Genomic DNA, 23,029 nt, shown 5'->3' on the forward strand with positions numbered 1-23,029 from the left:
CTGAAATTAATCATTCAGAAAACATCAGCTTGCCTCAGTACCAAAAATTCAGGAACTCTAACCCTGAAAATAATCACTGGTGCCTCATCATCCCTAAGAAACGAGTGATGACTCCCAGGGAGTCATCATTCTTAGCATCTTCGTACCTAAGATGCCACCGACATCATCTTCTAAGAGATTCATCACTCTACCGCCATCATCACAAAAACGGCCTTAACATCTTTATATCCACCCCAGAAATTCATCACATCACCAACCGTCATCATCATCATCATCATCATCATCGTCGTCGTCGTCCCGGAGACAGCATTAGCGTCACTCATCAACATCATCATCTCTGATGATGACTGAAGGTAGCCGAACAAGTTGATTGCTGTTAAAACCAAACGTCAAAGTCACCTGCATGGTAATTAATGAAAGGACCCGTCAAGACCTTTTCGGAGGAGAAAAAGTCGAAGAAGAGGGTCTCAGGCCTGATCATGTTTCCTGAAGGGGTTGGTTGGTCGGTTGCTTGGTTGGCTTGGTTGCTTTCAAGTCAGGCAGGACCCGGGAAAGGAGGTGGCTTGGACACTGCTTGGTTGCAATGGTTTGTGGTGATGAGCGGCCCTTGTCTGATAGGTCGGTGGAAAGGAACTGAATGAAAGAAATGAGAGAGAGAGTTTCTGAGGAAATTAACCTTTTCGTTTATCATTACTATTTTGATGTACCGTAATTATCTCTCTCTCTCTCTCTCTCTCTCTCTCTCTCTCTCTCTCTCTCTCTCTCTCTCTCTCTCTCTCTCTCTCTCCGTTTAGGAGGCTTTATGGGTAGCATGACACTCTTACATTCTCATTCTACATTCACTTTCTGACGTTTTGCACACGTGTGGTCACTAATAGCATGTAAAACTCTCCGGTAGTTGAACGCCCATGAAAATTGTGTTGCATAGTATTACAAGCGCTCAATAAATAATCTCTTCTTACAAAAGTGCAATCATTTTGCTTAGCTTCTTGAATTATTATTGCATGGAGTAAATGGTTATAACGCGACCCTTTAGTCTTTCTAATAGGATTTTGCTTTTAATTTATTACAGTGCTTTTATTTTGATATTTTATTAAGAGGCACGTAGATGCTGCCATTGGCCTGTGTTGGTAGGAAGTATGGGCGAGGTTGGAGCAAGATTTTCAAGTAAATTATGTTATAAAATATTTAATGAAGAAAGAAAATAAAACGTTTTAGTGAATAGCTAGTAGTGTTGGGCAAATTTTAGTGATATATTTTTAAGTTTTATTCCTAAAAAATATACAGATTGAAAATGGGCTACCTAAAAATAGCCTTTTAAAATTACACTCGTGGAGAAATATTCTTGTGTGCCTGGCTGTATGTTTTTGATTATATATATATGTTCTAAAATTCGTAACAAGTTAAAAAAAATGAAGAAAAAGTGGTCAATTACGGAAATCAAACCTGTATTGGTATTAAAATCGGGGTAAGTTTGTTTTTATGGTGAAATTATCTCACCTTTTAATGAACTTGCATGACGTGAAATTGTTCATCTCGTCAATTTTATATCGTGAATTTCCGCCGCTTTTGTACATGCCATGATGGGGGAGCCTCAGGGTAACAGTCTACGGGAGTTACACGTCATCTTTCGACATCCTTAGCAACTTCAGTTGACGGTTAAGAATCGTCGTATTTATATTGTTGGTATTAACGATTGTTTATGTCATCTCGACACAACAACAGGAAGATGATGATAAAGGATGGATTTGTAAAAGATTGTCTAGATCGAATCCAGAGGTATAACCATGAAGCAAATGACTAAATGACGAAGAGATTGAATGAGAGGATCGTATAATAACTAGATAAATGAGTTGGTGCTCTCCAGCTCACAGCAGCGCTGTGTCCTTACAGACATATCAAGCAGGCAACAACCGAAAAAAAACAACAGATTAGTGAAATGAACAAATGAATGAATTGTAGTGAACGTTCTCTCTCTCTCTCTCTCTCTCTCTCTCTCTCTCTCTCTCTCTCTCTCTCTGTGTGTGTGTGTGTGTGTGTGTGTGTGAGAGAGAGAGAGAGAGAGAGAGAGAGAGAGAGAGAGAGAGAGAGACGGGAAGAGACGATTCCCAACTTATGTCTATCAGACAAAACAGATCGAGGGGTCGTATAGAGTCCGTTTGTGTAAAATTCTCTCTCTCTCTCTCTCTCTCTCTCTCTCTCTCTCTCTCTCTCTCTCTCTCTCTCTCCACAAACTTGGATGATGATACTCGGTGCCTGTGACGTCGCAGGGCATTACGTAAGGGATTATCTCCCGGAGAGTAAAATCCGGTGTGTGTGTGTATGTGTATGTGTGTGTGTGCGCGCGCGTGTGTCTGTCTCTCTTGGACTCCGTTCCCTTTCTCCTCTACTTCTTCTTTTCTTTCTTTTCTTCTGCTGCTGCTACTCCTGGCTAGCCGTCCTCACCTGTATACCCATTTTTTATCTGGCTTTTGTTTATTTGTTGATTTTTTTTTTTTTGGGTGGGTGAGTCGTTGATTCGTTGAGAAAAGGGGCGTCCTGTGAGTGGGTGATTATGTTTTATTCGTTGCATATCTCTCTCTCTCTCTCTCTCTCTCTCTCTCTCTCTCTCTCTCTCTCTCTCTCTCTCTCTCTCTCACATACAGACACTTGATTTAAAGTTTAGTAAATTATACAGATTTCAAAAAATTATGGATGGTAATTGTTTTTCTATTCCTCTTGTTTTCAAGCATGCACACACACAGTCCAAATCTAATTCAACAGCATTTCGTATATTCTGTTTACTTTGCAACATAGGATTTTAACCATATTTCCTACGAGTATGAATTACAATTGCTTCTGTTATGGAATGATACACATTTGTAGGTCTCATTACGTATACATACATATATATATATAATGTATATATATAGGTGTATGTATGTATATATATATATATATATATATATATATATATATATATATATATATATATATATATATATATATATATATATATATATTCATATATATTCAAATATTCATAAGTATAATTTGGAAGCAGGAAATGGTGAGGAATATAATTTCTTAGATTATATATTATTACAGAATAGATGAAAGCAAATTGATGATGTAATTGTGAGGAGTGGCTGGAGGTATAGCCGATCATTATTTGGTTGAAGCATAAGTCAAGTTTAAGTCGGAGTGGAAGGGATGTTAATGTTGATGGAAACTGACTGATTGTTTTTGAGTTATTTTGATAGTAAGGAAGTTAGAAGAGAAGATTAGGAGAAAATGAATGATATATGGAATAAGGACAGAGACCTGGAGGCGGAAAAAATAGATGATGGGGTCAGTTGGGAGTGTTTGTTGGTAAAGGTATAGAAGTGAATAAGAACATAGGGCTATGGAAGAAGGATGAGAAGTTCGAAGAAACAGCGATTATTTTAGAAGTTGATTGACAGAAGAAATCATGTATAGGTGTGGATGGGGTAGTCAAGGAAAAGGTGAGGAGAAAAAGAATGTGCGCAATAAAATCAAGAGGGTTGGTGGTCAAGAACTTTAAGGGTGATAAGATGTTTTACTGTAAAAAAAATGCAGAGACAGGTTTTGTGAAGCAATGGGTCTCAGAACAAGAGGTGTGATATTGTCTGAAAGGTATGTTGTCCTGAGTCAGTGGAGCGAGTATTTTGAAGTTTTGTGAAATGTGAAATAAAAATGACACCAGGATGTTAATATGATTAAGTGGATTATCAGGGTCAGCATGTAATGTTTGGATAAGGGAACAGTATTGAAGGATTGGTTAAGAGGAATAACTGTTTTGCTAGAAATAATTCACGATGTGATTAAATTGTTGCTCATTAAAATTCCAGAATTATATAAATATAATGTATTATTGATAAAAGTGGAAACTTAAGTTATCAACTTTTTGTCAGTAATACAATTTATTGATATAATTGTGGAATTTTAATTAACAATAACTGTTTTATTGTGATAAAAGTAAAGGACGTAGATGCGACTGTAACAATTGTAGGAGCCTGATTTAACTGAACATAGGAGGGAAGGATTGATAGGGGAGGATCGGTTCAAGTTTAGACAAGCAACAGGGTGTCTCAAGTGTTTGATATGAAATGGTTATGTTTGAGGTTTTTATAAAAATGGAAAAACTGTATGTGGCCTACTTGGGCCAAAAATAGATTAATGAAGAAACTGATAGACAGGCAACGTGGAGGGGGTTAGAATGTTTGGCACAGAAGGTGAGCATGCTGTAAAACGTAGTCTGAAGAGTGTGTGGTTTGACATAAAAGTGGGGCGAGACGGAGTGTGTCATGTGTCCATGACCCGTTTCGTAACTGAATGAATAGAGTTAATTGAGAAGTCAGAGAAAGGAAATTAGAAGAATATGCAAAGTTTTCAGATAAAAGAGGGAGTCAAGAATGGATAGTGACTTGTGTATGCTTAAAGGTGATAAATGATGATATGGGATGATGACGAGAATCTGCATGAATTAGTGAAAAGGTTTGAAATTGTTTTTCCTCCAGTCACCCTGTTAGTGGAAACAGCTTAATATTAAAAAAACCCACCACACACACACACACACACACACACACACACATATATATATACATATACTGTATATGTGTGTGTACATATCTATCCATCTATCTATCTATCTGTATATAATATATATATATATATATATATATATATATATATATATATATATATATATATATATATAAACAATATCAGTATCAATTCTCTATACCTTTGGGAATAACTTACACCCGAGGGGAATTATAATTAATAAGTGCATCTCCTTGGCCAGGATTCGAACCTGGGCCTTTGGTTTAGATAACGTTTAGCTGTCCTATTTGACCATTGTCTATCTAGAGATATCGGCTTTTCAGTACACATTCCTGTCGAATTTAGTTTGTGTACACACACATATATATATATATATATATATATATATATATACACATATATATATATATATATACAGGAGAGAGAGAGATGTATAGGAAGGCAAAGGGACTAGACATGAAGAGATGATAGGAGAGAGAGTGGAACAAGGACCAGAGTTGTATAGTGGACTCCCGGGAGGTGGGGTGGGAGGTGGAGGGCGGTGGTTATTGCCGTTCGGTCGCACTGTCCATACAGGTTTTACAACATGAGCACATGTACCGAAATGGAAGGTATCGAAACCCCAAGGTTCTAAGGAGGTTTTGTTAGCGGTATGCTTTTCTCTCTCTCTCTCTCTCTCTCTCTCTCTCTCTCTCTCTCTCTCTGTAAATAAATAAATAAATAAAACAAAGTGAGCTTTTATGACTTGTATAGTAGCAAAGGTATCATTGTTGGAGAACCATCAAGTTACAACTGACGTTTCGAGGTGGTAGGTGATAGAGAAGCTATATGGTCGAGGTAGCATGATGTAAAGGGGGCGTAGCCAATTATCGTGCATTTTCATGGAGAGATAGATTTTAAAAATTTTCCGAGAAAGGATAAAGATTCATGTTTACCTGACGTGATTATCAAGGGCGGAGGGTAAGGGCAATCATTCACATTTATACAGACTCCTGAGACAGAGACAGAGAGAGAGAGAGAGAGCAAGACAATTTAAATGGTCCCCCACCCCTTCCCCCTGTAGCAGAATCTCCTCTTCTCAAAATACCATACCGAATAACCTGCCCTTTCTCTCTTTCTCTGCCAATCATCACCGAACGTCCCAAAACAACAGGTCATGATTGCCGATGCCCGTCTTTCAAATGGCTCGCTATTACAGCGCGAGGAGAAGAAGAAAAAGTATTGTCTTTATAACTGTCTTCTATGTTGCTATTTACTTAGGGTGGTCCCCCGCGGGGATGGAGTGAGCAGGTGTCAGGAAGTCGCTGCCTTGTCCAAATGCGAGTTCGCTCGGCACCCTCCGATGCATTGCAGCCGAAATATTCCCATTGTTTCTGCTCTACAAAAAGTTCAGCCCATTTAGGAAGATGGAGAAGATTAAGAGTGAAGGAATTTGCTCCTCCGCGTCATTAAATTTTGCCCCGTCATTTTTTATTCCAGATATTCAAAGCAGACGCTGCTCTTGGTAAAAGACAGTTAGATTGTGATTGCAAGCCCCTAACCTTTCTCTCTCTCTCTCTCTCTCTCTCTCTCTCTCTCTCTCTCTCTCTCTCTCTCTCTCTCTGTGTGTGTGTTGTTTGTGGCTTGTACTGCGAGCATACATAGGAGACGTATCATAGATCAAGGGAACAATCCTTCAGTTATGTGCGCTATCATGAAAGTTTTGCTTTATAAATACCGAAAGGGGTTCCGCTGTCACGGTTTTTAACACCCCCTCACCCCGGATAAAACGAGAGAAAGAGAGAGAGAGAGATAAAAATTGTGAATAGTAAACAGCCAAACCGGTGGTTCTTCAAATTCGAAAAATATGGAATTCATTTTCTTATTGAACATATTAACCATAATTGTATAACCGACCAGGAATACGAGGTCGTTCTCCTGTTGAAGCCCTGGGGAAGTTATTTCTCGCAATTGTTCATTATTATTTTTATATTAACTACAACAACTTTTATTATTATTATTATTGTTGTTGTTGTTGTTGTTGTTGTTGTTGTTGTCAGCGCCAATAACCTATGTGTTGTGACGCCAGTTTTAGTAACCATAAATCAAACGGTCAATTTTGTTGTGTTAAAAATTTAATCTTGTACTAAAAGCAACAGTTGTTGTCAGTATTATTTTATCATTATAGTTGTTTTTCCATCGACGAAGAACATCACCATCATCGTTTCATCATCATCATCATCATGGAGACGGCGATTGACTTCGTCGTCATCAAAAAAATAAAAAATAAAAAAATGTAGAGCTTCACTTTGAAAAGGCTTCTTTTTTTATGCCCTTGTGATCGTCAGACTGTCCCCACTCGGTATTGTAGGGGATATTTTTTCGTTCCTTCTTGATGCTGTGATGTATACATACCAATTTTTTGATGGAAATAAATTTCTCTCTCTCTCTCTCTCTCTCTCTCTCTCTCTCTCTCTCTCTCTCTCTCTCACAAACTGAATGACCAGCGTTCTGTTCCCATACTAGACGAGAGGGATAATTATTATAGTCCCGTTTCTTAAAATCCAGCGTGACTCTGTTGAACTAAGCACTGAATTACTTGCCTAGCTATTAGTCAGCAGTTGTGGATCGCAGTTGGGGTTGGTGTATATATATATATATATATATATATATATATATATATATATATATATATATATATATATATATATATATAGAGAGAGAGAGAGAGAGAGAGAGAAGAGAGAGAGAGAGAGAAACAAGACACGGGTGATCAGTACTCCGTGAAATGTTTACCATAGAAACGGAACGACCTCGCGAAATAAACCTCATTCAACCGGTTTATAACTAACAGATATTCTCTCTCTCTCTCTCTCTCTCTCTCTCTCTCTCTCTCTCTCTCTCTCTCTCTCTCTCTCTCTCTCTCAACAACCTCCTTTCCAAGCACTCCCCAGTGGAATGACATCAACTTGACATATCCCCTGAGAACCTCCTGTAGAAGCACTCGGCGGTCCCAAAACAGTCACACCCAGTGCGTGGCCAGTTTTTTAGCCGCTCGCCAGGACCCGACGACGTGATACGATCACATATCAAGGTTGTGAGGTGGGCACCGCCGGTGTTCTGCCCCTCTCGTTCGGTTGATTTGTGGTACTGCATATTCGGCGCTCGCTGCTACTTTGCGCCGGTTGCAGTTGTCAGTAACCGTAGCAGCAGGCTTAGAATTAAGCAGTTGTAGTAGGGTGTTAGTTGTAGTTGTAGTAGTAATAGGAGTAGACTGTATCAGTAGACTAGTTTTTGTCAGGTTGTTTTGGAATTGATACATAATACCATATATGTGCTCGGGTTTGTTTATGTGTGGCACTTGTGCTTGTGGTTGGTGTATCTGTTTAGGTGTTCATAAATTTTGCAAATGCTCACTTAAAGCAACGCAGTGATGCGCCGCAATTTGCGAACCCCATTTTCAGTTGTCATTTGTACACTGTATATTTGTTGATGTTGAAGACTATTTGCATAATAAACTATTTTTATTATCTTTGTTCTTGTACTGTGTGTGAGCATCCAGGTGTGTGGAAGGAATATATAAATATAGTAATAAATATATATATATATATATATATATATATATATATATATATATATATATATATATATATATATATATATATAGTATATTAATAGTGGTAATTAAAACCCATGTTCCCTTGGAATCACGACAAAAGCCATCCTCCAAAGAAATCGAACCCAGGTCAAGGCATTTGCGAGAGGAAACGATAACAGAGCGCAGGAAGCCCGACTTTCCCAGCTTCGTATTTGTTGTTACACACAAACACACGCACGACCGACTGTCGCATATGTATGGACACCTGTGGACATCTGAAGTACTACAGTTTATGTGGTCGAGTCGATTTCAACTCCGAGTAGTTCGCGTGAGGATGATAGGCAACGGAATTAAACGCTGATTCCTTCCGATGATTTTATGGTGAAAGTCATCGCTTCTAACGTCTTACTTAACCTCTTCAGTGTCTTCAAGAATGTGAGAAGAAGTATTGAACCGGATATTAGAAGCTTAACCTTCTGGGCTTCGTGCATATGAATGCAGTCACGCACGCATATTGCATGCAGGGGGCATATTCTGCGAGTAATGGAGAAAATTTCAGTCGCTTGCAAACGCACACTCAGTCATGTATGCTAACACATGCGCGAACCCGGCGTAAGGGGTTAATGCCGTCGGTGCACCTCAAATGGTGTACTGTAAGCATTGCTTAAGGGTCTTTGCAGCGTCCTTTCGGCCCCTAGCTGCAACCTTTTTCATTCCTTTTACTGTACCTCCGTTCATATTCTCTTTCTTCCATCTGACTTTCCACCCTCTCCTAACAATTGTTTCATAGTGCAACTGCGAGGTTTTCCTCCCGTTACACCTTCCAAACCTTCTTACTGTCAGTTTCCGTTTCAGCGCAGAATGACCTCATAGGCCCCAGCGATTGGCCTGTGGCCTAAATCCTATAGTCTATCTATCTGACACATGCGCAGCTCTTACCTGCCATGGTGGTTATATGATCCAAAAGAAAAAGAAGGTGAGTATATGATTAGAAATTGTAGTGCTTTTCATTGGCGTAGCCACCATTAAATTGTTTTGTGTGCTTCATTAAGGGTACATTGTCCCCCTCTTGGGATTTCTCCGATTGTAAAGGATGTCGCTCGCTCTTCATGCAATCGATCGTGCCAGCGTGCCCAAATCCTCAGGACAAATCCAGGTCCAACGTCTCTTTGTTTTTTAGCATTTGAGAAATCACTGTAACAGTTGTGGTAATATTTGTTGTATGTTGGCTTTCCGTCAAGTGTTGGGTATACGGTATAATATATGTAAAAATACAAAGTAGTATACGAATGTCAAATCTGTCTTGTTTAGATGAGAAACTGGAGTACAGTTCTCTCTCCCACACAATCATTCTCACTCTTTCTCTGTCCGTCCGCCTGTGTCGATCCATTTTTGTAAATCCATGTATCTGCGGGCCACCTATCGATCTCTGTGTCAGCCCTTTCTAATACATTTGTGCTTATCTCTTTTCCAGGAATGTTGTTAACCGCTGCCAGTCGTTGTCGCTTTGTTAATGTGTTTTTTCTCTCTTCTCTTTTCTTCCCTATTCCTTGGCGCAGGGGCCCACTGAAGTTGGAGACGGAGGGAGAGGAGGACCAACCGAGAACCAAGTGCCCCCGACGTGACACAACCAATTCTCCCCCTCCCACTGTACCCCCTCCCACTTCGAGACGTCGGTGCGTTTTGATTTTCAAATTGTCAACAACTAACAGATATATCTCTCAGTCGTTCACCACTCTTTATTATCGCCTCCTCCCTACCCCCCACCCACCCCCACCCCCACGATTTGCTCGTTTCTTTATGTTGGTTTATTATTACGTTTTTTTTTCGTTTATTTGTATTTTCTACATAGAGTGGGCATGGAGGATTATCATAGCGCCATTTATTGCTATATCATGCGTACGCATTTGTAGTTGTGCAGATTATATGTATAATATACACATATATGTATGTATGTACGTATGGTATGTATGTGTATATATATATTATATATATATATATATATATATATATATATATATATATATATATATATATATATATATATTATATATATATATATATATATATATATATATATATATATATATATATATATATATATATATATATAAATAAAGACAAAATCCACGAAGGAGAGAGAAACACTGGAGTCCTCTTGTGTTTCTGTTTCCTTCAATGGATTTTGTCTTTATTTATACATTCATCACGTTCTATATTTTCGTGATTCAGTTATACATACATACATACATACATACATATATATATATATATATATATATATATATATATATATATATATATATATATATATATATATATATATATATTTATATTTATATTTATATTTATATCTATATCTATGCACAGATGCGTACGTGTAAATATAGTTAGCCATAGTTTGCCCCCGTTATATGATTCTGCTCGACCTTTTGTCTAGTAAAATGTAGTTTGCGAGATGCTTTTATAATTTATGTAATTTTACGCTTTTCAGCACATTTTGTACTGGTAAGGTATTGATTACTGTGATTTTAGCAGGCCTCTTTTGGGCACTTAGAAACTGATTGGGTCTCCCTCCCCGCCGACCTCTCGAGATCTTTTTTTTTTTTTTTCTGTCCATTGTGTCATGTGTGTCGTAAATTTATATTGCTCCTTTTTTTTTCCTTGTTTTTAATCACGTTTATCTTTGGCTTACGTTTTTTTTTTCTCTCTTTCACGAGTGTCATTCTTTCCTTTAGGTTTTCAGTTTTATTATTTTCTCCCGTCTTTTTCAGTTACTCTTACATATCTACTTTATTCACTCACTGTTTATGTCTTATTTTGCGTGTACACATACAAGAGAGACTTACATTGGTGCATTTACGATCCAGCATACTGTAAGTCTTGTCTCTGCACGCATACACGTACAGAATTTTGCGCACAAAAAACAATTTTGCGGCCATTTTTGTGCGCGTAGGCTATACACAAACCTGCACATCACGCACATACACGCAGTGTTTGTACAGCACATCCATATTTGTTTTCGTGTTTACGGACATTACTGTTTTGTGCACACCTCGAGATCATTAGCAGTATACACCTAGGCCGTGCATGTATTTGAAAAATCGAATTTTAACATTTATTTTTCTTTATTGTTTTTTATTATTATTATTTTCTGTTCTTCCTCACCCAAGAAAAAGGAATTTGTTTATCTATTCCCTCTTTCGCACCCAGCCCCCCCTTTTTTTTTTTTAATCAAGAAACTTGAGCACTTTCTTGTCGATCATTCGGATTAGTTTGAACATAGACTGCATATTTTTTTTTTTTTTCCACTATGCCATTTTTCGTGTTGCATAACTCGACCCAAGTATGTATGTGTGCTTCTGAAATGCACAGCTGAGCGCATACATACACGACGGTTTTCAAGTCCACTTTTATGTATGCGTAGGTATATTTAGCTGGTTTCCATATACCCTGTTAGATGTGCCTCCGATAGCAAGACCTCACGTTCTCTCTCGGTTATGTGATCGTAACTTGTTGTATTAGACTTCAAGAATCCTTCTCCATTATCCTTTAATACAAAGTATGTGTAAAGGATGTTCGTGGAAGACAGTCCTAGGAGACTGCGATAACATTTAAAAGTTATACATTGATAAATCTGTTTTAACTTTATGAATAAGGGTGTATTTATGTAATTCAATTTATTAGCAATCCTGTCCGGATGCGAGAGAGGATTAGATCTGGATTTGAGAGAGAATTAGATCCGAATACGAGAGAGAGAGAGAGAGAGAGAGAGACTTACCATCGGATCCACATCGTTATTTTTTTTGAAGCGACGAATAGGAAAACAGCATTGGCATAATTTATTCTCTTCTATGTACTCCACGAGGGAGGTGATGACGACTTCACATATTTCTCCCTCGTATTAGTAGAAAGAAGTAGATTTATATATAAGTAGATGTGAGTACAGTAGAAACATGTTATAAATGTATCTCAGTAGACAATGCAGTAGAAACCGGTAGTAGATGTAGACGTAGTATTTCCACTCTTCTTCTTCTTCTTGTGTCTTGTTGTAGACATAGCGAATGTACTTTTTCGCAGCCGTTGGATGCTTCTTTTCATCAGGATTAAGGCTACTTGAGCGGAGGTGAGGATAGTGAAGCCTTATTTTTTTTGTTTTTATTTTTTTCAGGCACAGGCACCTGTCTGTTTCAGTGTTTGAAGGCAGTTTCCCTTAGAGGAAAGGCATGGTAGGGCCAGTGAGTACTCTACGCCTTTCCTGTTGAAAGTTGATATGCGGTGAAAACTACTTATATTTTTGTTCCAAGGCAAAGCTTCTGAATAATGTGTCCTGCAGCGGCAGTGAACGTATTTTTGTTAAGCTTATTTTTGTTGAAAACATTTAAATGTGTTGACTTTGTGTGTATAAAGATGATAAAAAAGCCAACCATGGGAAGCGTTTCTGAGTAAGTTATATTTCGAAGGACAATTAAACACGCTGGAGTTATTCTTTTATCTTTAGGAAGTTCACTTTTTTTGTAAACGTTTCATATTAATTTTATGAAGCATCTGAAGATACATTCGTTTTCTTGCGTAGTAAGTCACTAATAGTGAAAGTATGAGTTTCACAGGTGTCACCATCAAGGACCTTTGAAATAATACTTCTCCTCCTAAACTCCGACCGGCTAATGAAGAATTAGAGGAATTTATTTCTGGTGATAGAAATTCATTTCTCGGTATAATGTGGTTCGGATTCACAATAAGCTGTAGGTCCCGTTGCTAGGTAACCAATTGGCTCTTAGCCACGTAAAATAAATCTAATCCTTCGGGCCAGCCCTGGAAGAGCTGTTAATCAGCTCAGTGGTCTGGTTAAACTAAGGTATACTTAACTTTTCCTCCTTCCAAAAAAGGTAATAAACAGAAAACAAGTGGATAATCTATTAAGGTATCTCTTCACCCGCCGTCGAACTCGTTTATAGAGCTAGCCAGGGGAGAACCCACGGCACTGTCAGTCAGATGGCTTCTACGTTTCAGATTGCAAGTTAATCAGAAAGTCGTCACCTTGCGAGTATACTCGATTAGATTTCATAAGTACTTTTTGTAATGATTTTTAAGGAAAAGTAATTTCGTTGATTTGGCATGGTAGGTGCTTGTTTCTAACCCCAACTTAGCACGTTTGTGATCTTTGTCGGTTATTTGTCTGATGTAATATCCTCTCGCCGAAAGGTAATTGATATCTCTCTCTCTCTCTCTCTCTCTCTCTCTCTCTCTCTCTCTCTCTCTTGGAAATTAGTACAAAAATGTTGTGAGATTTGTCAGTGCCAACAAATGCACCTGTATACATTATACATTATATATATATATGATAAATGTATCCTTTCACCTGTAAAGTTATTGATGTTCCTCTTGATGTTAATAATACAGTCCATGTTGTTAGTACGTGCTTCACATTCGAGTCAATCCTTTATGACATAACCACTCAGCGTCAGTGAGAATTTGTCATCGTAAAGAGACCCTTTATGGACATATAGCATATTTGTGAAGGAGCTCTAGATTTCACATTTTATTCCAGCAGTAGTTATTCAGCTTAAATCAGGTACAGTGTACTAAAAGGAAAAAAAGTGGGGGTCAGCTTGAGTTTAACCCTAGGAACTTCGTGAAAAGAGCCAGTGGTAAACGTGTTTGTGTGTGTGTGTGTGTGTGCACGCGCAAGTGTACTCGTATATTCATCTTGAAAAGTTTTAGGAAAATAATTTGTCAATACCTTAAAAATTTTACCGAAAATATTATCTCTCTCTCTCTCTCTCTCTCTCTCTCTCTCTCTCTCTCTCTCTCTCTCTCTCTCTCTCTCTCTCTCTCTGTGCGTGTAACACATGCATACACGTATATATATATGTGTGTGTGTGTGTATAATGACTTTCCAGATTGTTACGAAATTAATTACTCAAGGCATACGGTAATTTAAAACTATATTAATCACTGGAGATTATTAGAGGACTTTGAAGATAATTACGGTCCTTGCGAAAATTAATTACTGGTTTTATATTCCTTCCATTACCAATTTTTGGTTTTTTAAATAAACCATCATCTGAATAATAATAATAATAATAATAATAATAATAATAATAATAATAATAATAATAATAAAACAAACACGTCAATCGGTGTTAATGACCCTGTCTGAGTTATGACGCCTCCTAAAATCGATCAGTATTGAACCGTAATTGGGTGTTATTCTCCGGCCATGGAATCAACACTTGGAACTGTTGGTATCAGAGATATGTTTCTTTTTTAGAATTGGACAGCAGCAGGTACTGTGATAAAAATTATAATAGTAACTAGTGGGACCCCTAGGATTTCACGCGTATATAGCAGTTTTCGAAGTAATTTCAGAAAAAGTCAATTTTTTTCTTCCATCTTCTAACAGTTCCAGTTTTGTAACAGGAACGACGGCATTCACGGATTTCGTCCTAAAAACGTTGGCTGCCATTATGTGGGTCCGTAATAATGTTCGTAGATTGCATACAAAATAAAACTGCATATTCGAATGTATTTCTGAGAAAATTATTCTGAGATTTCAGACCTGTTTTGGATCGGGTATCAGAGAAAACATGCGTCATCGTGTAAAAAAAAAAAAAAAAAAAATGAATATTTAGGCACTGACCACGGGCAAGAGTCGGTTTTGAAATTATACCATTCATGTATCCTTTAGAGAAACTGGATCGTAAGTGATAACATTCCTTCACAGTACAGTAGTTATCTGTCTCAAAAGATATCGTGTGGATACATCTTGTCAAAAAATATTCCGAGTGACACCCGTCTCATCATTCATTTTTTCTTGTTCTTCTGGCTTTGATGATGAGGCAAGTTGCCATAGGCATCGCATATGATTTACTATTCAATAACCGAAACCTCTGTCTCTCTGTGTGTGTGTGTGTGTGTGTGTTAAACACGAGAATCCGTTGTGAGCCCGAAAATGATCTTCTGGCCCCCAACCGAATTCGGAGCCATGAAGCGACTTCTTAGAAACCATACCCACGTTAGAAATGGTTTGCCTGGAACGGCGTGGAATGCTCTCTCTCTCTCTCTCTCTCTCTCTCTCTCTCTCTCTCTCTCTCTCTCTCTCTCTCTCTCTCTCAGTATTAGCGGTCAATATTTCCAGTTAGAAATTATATGCAAGTAGGTTCTCTTTCTCTCACATGTACACTCACACACACACACACACACCCCGATAATTTGCGTCAGAAAATATAGAAAAGGGTAGCATAAAACATATACCATAGAAGTTATCGGTATGTACTAGCAGTTGTTCTTGTTCACGAAAGTTCAAAGAACAAAATTAAGTCACTTCTTGCTCCGTGGAAACAGCCTGGTTTCCAAATTGACCACAAAATTTATTCTCGTTTGTTAGCAAAAGAATATCCTGCCATATCTTGCTCGTAGGGCCGTTTTAATTTCTCTGGCTAAAGTCAAGGGAGACGGTCAAATCAACCTGAACGAAAGTGAGAGTGAGAGAGTAACAACGTGGATGGCGACGCCAGAGAAAACTTCATTTGACTAATGTCTTTACCGCAAAAGTTTTATGTGCATAAGTGAGATTGATGGTCGTTGCAATGGAAGGATTTTACCCATTGTTGCGGAGGGGAGTCGTCCCTTGTCACAGGGGAGGATCACAGGGAGAGGGAAGCGTGATCCTTTGTCAGAGAAAAGGAGAGAAGTGATCACATGCTTCGGCGAAGGAGGAGAGCGTGCTTTCCTCGTAGAGGGAAGAAGCGAGCACTGTAGCAACAGTGAAGGCCATATAAATCATTGTCACAGTGAAGGCGGTGTGGTCACATGCTACGGTGACACAGACCTCATCTGTTGCAGAGGAGTACCCGTAAAGGTGATATGTACAGTGCACCCTTGGGAGAAACGCATTAGCCTTTGTCATAAAGGGAGCACTTTATCGCTTCTGTAGGGGGAGTGTTATCCTTAATCCTAAAAAGGAAGAAACTTTCATCCTTTTTGCAGTGAAGGAGAGATGTCATCCCTCGGCGCGGTGAAGGCAAGGTGTTATCCTTTTCCCTCAAAACCGGAGGTGGACATTTTCAGCGATGGAAGAGTAGTCACATTCTTTGCTACAGTCAAGGAAATCTATTATTCTTTGTCTTTGAGGGTGTCACGACCCCATCCTTACCGCAGTGAAGCGGAAAAGTCGACGTTTTGCTGGATACATGAATATTCAAGTACCTAATAAAGGCTCGCTTGTGTGTCAGAATGCTTTTATAAGGAAAATATCCTTCATTTTCCCGTAGGAATAGAGAAAAATAACGATCTTAGGTCGGGACAGAAGGGCTTCTTAAAGGGGAACCGCATCGTACGTACCGACATCAGATACACACACACACACACACACACACACACACACACACACACACACACACACACACACACACACAGGCTATATATATATATGGTGAGGGGAGAATTAATAAATGGTTTATGTATGGTAATTGGGAGAAGGGGAAAGCAACAACGGAAGAAAGGATGATGGCGATGATTGTGGAAGGGAAGGATTGCGGAGAGAGAGGGAGTTATGTAGGGAGTGGGGAGGAAGGGAAAACTGGACAATGCAAAAATCAATTGAAAGAAACTTGCTTCCATTGTATTGAGGCTTCGGATCAAACTCGAGGCTTTGTGCAAACGGATGTCTACTTGCGCCGACTTAGGCACACACACACACACACACACACATGCGTGTGGTTTATGTATGTACATCGCAAACAACCACGTGATTTATATATATATATATATATATATATATATATATATATATATATATATATATATATATATATATATATATATATATATATATATATATATATATATTATATATATATATGTGTATATATATGTATACTGTATATATAAAAGTCGTCACGTGAAACAAGGGAGGTGGTACCAAGACTTTCAACTTTTATTCCAAAGTCATCTTCAGGGTACGCATACAGTCATACAATTACTGGTATATGTATCTAGTACCAATGATAAGGCAGCCACCTCTTAGATGTAGGTCTAGGAATGCCATTTTATTTCGCATTATTTCGAGGTTCAGAACATTATCATCAGGATAAAATTAAAGACAGAAAATCACTATATCATTGGAAAATAATAAATTACATTTAACAGATAACGGTAACGTGAAAGATAGACAGAGATGATGACAAATTTCGTTCAGAATCTCACCACCACCAGGTCAACTCCTCGGTTACATAAATGGACTCGGAAGATGCAGAATCCATCAGCGTGTCTGAGAAGCGTGGAAACTCCCGTAACCAGACTACGGCAACAATGACGGTGAACATTCTACGGTGTGTGTTGCGATGGTGTAAGATAATTGCATCTGCTTGTGCTTTCTGTTTGTGTGCTTTGTGGTAGAGTATGGGAGGGGGTGGGGAGTGTGGAAGGGTCTGGTTTTTGCGAGGAAGGGAGAATGTTAAAAGGTAATTGTGGTGAAAGCAGTGGTTGCACCAGTAATGGTAGAAATTGCAAAAGCAATTTCGCAGAGGTTCAGGTCTGCCGAGCTCGGTTTAGCACTTCAGGTACTGTAGTGTGAAAACGCTGCTAGAAAATAGCAGGTGATATGAGCGACGTTCATTGATAAAAGTTTCCTCTTATTTTTTCAAGTTAAGGGTGATTTCGTCATGTTCCGATTCGTAGTATGTGGAATATCTAGCGCTGAGAGCGAGAGCGAGAGGGAGAGGGAGTTTGGGATGGAGGGGACAGGAGCGGTAGTAGGAGCAGTCAGCAGTGGTTGCATGCCTTCGTATAGAGGTAGTTGGATGTCGCCATGTGCAGTGTATGGCCGCCCAACTATTCTCTTTCGTCAAGGAATACCAACCCTCCCGGTGACTTCGCTTTGCTTGAGGACTCTCTCTCTCTCTCTCTCTCTCTCTCTCTCTCTCTCTCTCTCTCTCTCTCTCTCTCTCCATAGACTTCCACATGTCCTGCCGTTTCGTAGCCTGTTCAATGAGTAGAGAATTGACTTACGGAAAATTGAAGGTTCTGCGACTGAACAAATATCAGCGTTCTACAGTAGTATTCATCGACTCAAGTTGTGGCTCTGAGTCCGTTTCTTGCTTTTTTTTTTTAAGTTACTTGCAAGAAAAGGGTGGGAAGTATCGGGTTGCTGGATCATCTTGTGTATGAATAAATCCATTCGTACTTCTCTCAGCGGCTGACGGCGTGGTAGCTAGACGCAGCAGATAGACAGGCAATGGCAGCCTTCGCCCCAGTCAAACATGCTGCCTGTTTGCCAGACAGCGTGTCCGTTTAAACCCATAGCTCGGTGCTTCATTTATGGTACCAGGCATGCATTCGTGCAAGGATCACAGCTCTCTCGCTCTCTCTCTCTCTCTCTCTCTTTTTCTCTCTTTTTCCCCCCGGTATGCGTACACAACTTCAACTGTATTACTTTCTGTTATTGATTAGTACTCCTGTACTGCATGTAGTTTTGTTTTCTCTTTCCCAACTACTTTTATGCACCTGGGTGTCAGCTGTGTGAAACGTGCGAGAGAAGGTGAGTTTGGGAGCGATTGTTGTAGCTGGTGGTGGTACCCCGCAGCTCGAGCATGTGCTATTTCATGATGGTGCTCTGTTTGGAAGGAAGCCTGTACCTTGCGTCTTCTATGTCACAGTTTCTGTGTATTGCATAATAATACACAATTGCCAGTCGCGCATCTCTTCAGTCTCTCTAGTTGGTAACAGTTTCCGTTTTGGAAACTGCAGATGAAAACGCCAACTTGCGGGTGACTCATTCACTACAGTAATCCGTGAAAACTTTTCTATCTTTTCCACGCCGTCGGTTCAACAATTCCTTTCATGATGACAGATTAATCGGAAAATTAATATTCCAAAACGATTTCCTTACAAATTTGAAAAATGGATCGGAATGTGAGACTTTTTTTATTATTAATTGCTTATCCGATGTGCGTCCGTGTATTGACCGTGTACTGGCGGGTGCATGTGTGTGTGTGTGTGTGTGTGTGTGTGTGTGTGCGCGCGTGTTTTTGGCGAAATTCCCTTAGCAGTATTATAGCTGTGGGAACAAAATGGCCGGTCGGCGTGTAGCACCGGCAGTCATAACTGCTATGGAAGTTTTTTTTTTTTTTTTTTTTCATTCAAATTCATTTTCATTCGCGATCACTGGCATGTGAAATTGGGTATTGTAAATTTGTCGTGAGAGAAAGAATGAATCAATTAGTTAATTATGCACAGTTTCGTTGCTTTCTCCATAAATGTGACGCTCTCTCTCTCTCTCTCTCTCTCTCTCTCTCTCTCTCTCTCTCTCTCTCTCTCTCTCTCTCTCTCTCAGTAGTGAGAGTATATACGATGCGTTTGTAACTTTTTTTGTAGTAATAGAGTGAAACATTTCCTCGATACAATTCGACAACTGTCATTATTAAGTGCATTTGCGCTTCTCCTTGCCTATCGCATCTCGGCATGAATTTATATATATATATATATATATATATATATATATATATATATATATATATATATATATATACACATATATACATACTGTATATATATAGATATATATATATTTGTATATAATAAATACTACTTACATATCTTGTAAAAAGTGACGAGTAGATTCAACATATATAGATAGATAGATAGAAAGCGTTAGTATATAAAGTCCTACACTGGCAAATCTATAATTCGTCACCATGAATAAAGTGCAATAGAGATTGTCCCCTCTGATAAGCATGCATTATATACCAGGGATAATAGCCCCATGGTGACAAGGAGGAAGGATGAACGGTTTCATGATTTTTACAAGCATTTTGTCTGGAGAGGCCCTGGGGAATAGCCTAGTGATCGCGTAATTGCCTTCTCTACTTCATCCCGTGTTTATTCTCTTCCAAACACGTACGGACGAGCAATTATCAGTGAGAACAAGGGCCAAGATTCTTCCAAATATGGTAGTAAATTACACGTGAGTCTCATTCCACCCTGAGAGAGAGAGAGTTACCAAGAAGATTTGTAAGTTAGAGGTTGGGAGTTGGGGGGGGGGCGGTGAGGGAGGCTAGAAATTGTGCGAGGTAGGACCGCATAGGTAAGGTTTAGGGTGCAGACACCATGTCGAAAGTAACTCATCAGACCCGCAACCTGTAGGAGCGGCAAAACTTGTTAGAAAAAGAGGAAAAAGAGAAAAGAAAAAATAAGAAACAACCTGACACTTGGTCCAAAGTTGCTTATTGGTGTAGGGGTAAGATACTAAACTAGGGAAGGGTTCAGAGAGAGACACGCACTTCGTTTGTTTGACGGTTTGCTTGAGTTCCCAGGTTTTCAAGTTGAAAGCAAACGCTTGCTTGAAAGTGTTGCCAGTTTGTAAGTGCTTGTGAGTAAAAATCATATATATGTGTAACTGCAAAGTCCATAGAAAGGCAAGACTACTGTATTTTGTAGAGATAATGTTGATTTTCGTAGGTAGTCCGTGAAATCCAACAAATCGGTCAAGTGCCCACGCGTTACTTAAATTTTAGTTAAGCACAAATATATATATATTATATATATATATATATATGTCTATCTCTCTCTCTCTCTCTCTCTCTCTCTCTCTCTCTCTCTCTCTCTCTCTCTCTCTATATATATATATATATATATATATATATATATATATATATATATATATATATATATATAATATTAATCATTCTGCCAGTGATGATGATAACAGAAAAAGTACTCAAAACGAAAGCAAATATTGCTCTGGCTTTGAAAGTTGATGTAATTGCGAGTCTGTCTTGTGTCGAAGCCGTCCTCAGTACCAATTCCTTCTAAAAAATAATAATAATAAAAAAAAATTCACCCACATTGAAAGTATGCATCACAGTCGCCGCCGAAAAGAAAATTCACTGAGATAAGTTTTCCCCATGAAGAGGATTATTGCATGGAGCCTCTAATAGGAACTGTCGTTATATAGAACCTCATATGGAGGCTGTCGTTGTGTAGAACCACTTACAGAGCTGTCGATGTACAGAACCTTTTTTATACAGGATGTCATTAGAGGCTCTTATTGAGTACTCTCATTATAACAGGGGCTGTTATCAAGTAAGGCCCCTCACGAAGAGACCTGCTTACAGGTGCAGTCGTTCTATAGTATGTTTTCTCGGATAGTGGACTGCGTGGACCCTGTTGTACCATATTTTGTTCTTTGTTTTATGCCTGACGAAACTACTTCATGGAACGGCTAACTTTCCTGTGGCTTCCCTTCTATAGTTTTCTCGCTTACCTTTGCAAAGCGTATTTGGGGCTCGTATGTACGTGTGTGCCGGCTAACTTTCGAATGTAAATGTGTGGTATATACAAATACTGTATAGGTATGGGGTCTTGAATGTTCAGAACCCAGTTACGACTATGATATTCATATAATTTTTCGCTTTTTTAATGCTCTTGATTCATATAAAATCTTCCAAAGATATGTAGGACACCTTTAACTGTAAGGTTTGCAGGTATACTGAAATAGTGGTATATTGAATATGGAAATTCCGTTCAGTTTTGTATACCTTAATGGGATACAGTACTGAGAAAATACATGATACGGGGTGTTTCCAGTAGCTTTGGGTTATGTCAATCAGAGCAGTGTTTGTGCGTGATTGTGTGTGCGGACAATAAATAAGAAGAGTACTGATGGCAGAATCTTTATCGCAACTCTGGAAACGACCTAAGCATTTGGTATTGCTAATGGAATGTATTTTTTAATACATTGCAGAGTTTAGTTTACCGAAAGCAAAGTATTCAAAGATGAGGTGCATACTTGAACTTGTATAAATCAATTTTTTATAGTTGCCAGTTACTACCACAATCTTTCTGCTAGCATCACTTGGCAACGTGTTTTTTTTTCACAGTATCTTGTCAAAAATTTAATGTCATATTCATGTTGATTTTCGTATCTTTACTGTAGACAAGAATGATTTCTCTCTCTTATCTCTCGATCGTTTCCTCTCTTTTCTGTAGGTATTATTTTTGTCATTGTTCCGTTAGGCTCAAGGAGAGAATTCTTCGTCCTCTCAGGCGTCGTGGGAAAACCCGTGAGACCAGTTCTTGAATTGACCTTGGAAATCAGTATTGCCTAGTTCAGTGAATGTCTGTCCTCCTGCTTTCAGGCTTTAGAATGATCTTCCTGTTTCTGTTTTTCCTGACCTGCAACCTTTCATCCTTTAAGAGGCAGAAAGTTCAGTTGTCTCGTCGGTGGCTGAATCCACCATACTTCTTTCCTTTTTCCATTTTCTTTAGTTTTGGAAAGGGAAAGGCAGTAGTTTGCCTGGTCTGTTGTCCTTTGCTCTTTAAAAAGGCTCTCAGCAAATGAGAGGGTCTAGTACACTTCCTTCTAAGAAGATGGATTTGCCCTTATTGTCATGGGTATAATATTTTATGTATTGACAGCAACGTTGGACTTGAATCGAATTCTTTTCCTTATTTACGTAAATAAGAAAGTCCTCCTCGTACATCAGAAGGTTGTCGCTTTGTTGTAACGATATATTCTTCCTATCTGGGAAGGGCTATCCTAAAGAGCCACCGTAGATATGATTTTTGTCAAAAATCTTTACAAATGTAACTTGGGACTTCAGTGACTTAGTACGTTATTGGAAGAACAATTTGGTTAGGCAAGCTCTGCAGAAAGAAATGCAAAATAACTTATAAGGAAAATGAAATTTTTCTTTCCAATCCCCGAGGAAGCTTATTAACTCACAAGTGAGCCTTTTAGATTTGGGCCCGCGCTCTTATTTTCTTTTGTTTTTGGATCCCAGAGAAATTCTCACCCTCCGAATTTCCCTCATTTCTTTAGTTTATAGTCATCACTCCTCTGCCCACACACACACACACACACGTGTGTATAATATATATATA

General features: G+C 38.7%; 1 protein-coding gene across 7 annotated transcripts in view; it reads left to right on the forward strand.

Annotated features, from left to right (window-relative positions):
* Window positions 1-23,029, forward strand: part of LOC136825056 (uncharacterized) — a 136,040-nt gene that overhangs the window by 79,273 nt on the left and 33,738 nt on the right. For 4 of the 7 annotated variants that reach the window (XM_067081113.1, XM_067081112.1, XM_067081115.1 and 1 more), the window contains one exon: window positions 9,703-9,819. The exons of the other annotated variants lie outside the window; for them this stretch is intronic. In XM_067081113.1, coding sequence (XP_066937214.1) covers window positions 9,703-9,819 — 117 coding nt within the window. The remainder of the gene's footprint in view (window positions 1-9,702; window positions 9,820-23,029) is intronic. 7 annotated transcript variants of the gene reach the window in all.

The sequence above is a fragment of the Macrobrachium rosenbergii genome, chromosome 36 (genome assembly GCF_040412425.1).
Source record: "Macrobrachium rosenbergii isolate ZJJX-2024 chromosome 36, ASM4041242v1, whole genome shotgun sequence".
NCBI classification, from domain to species: Eukaryota; Metazoa; Arthropoda; class Malacostraca; order Decapoda; family Palaemonidae; genus Macrobrachium; species Macrobrachium rosenbergii.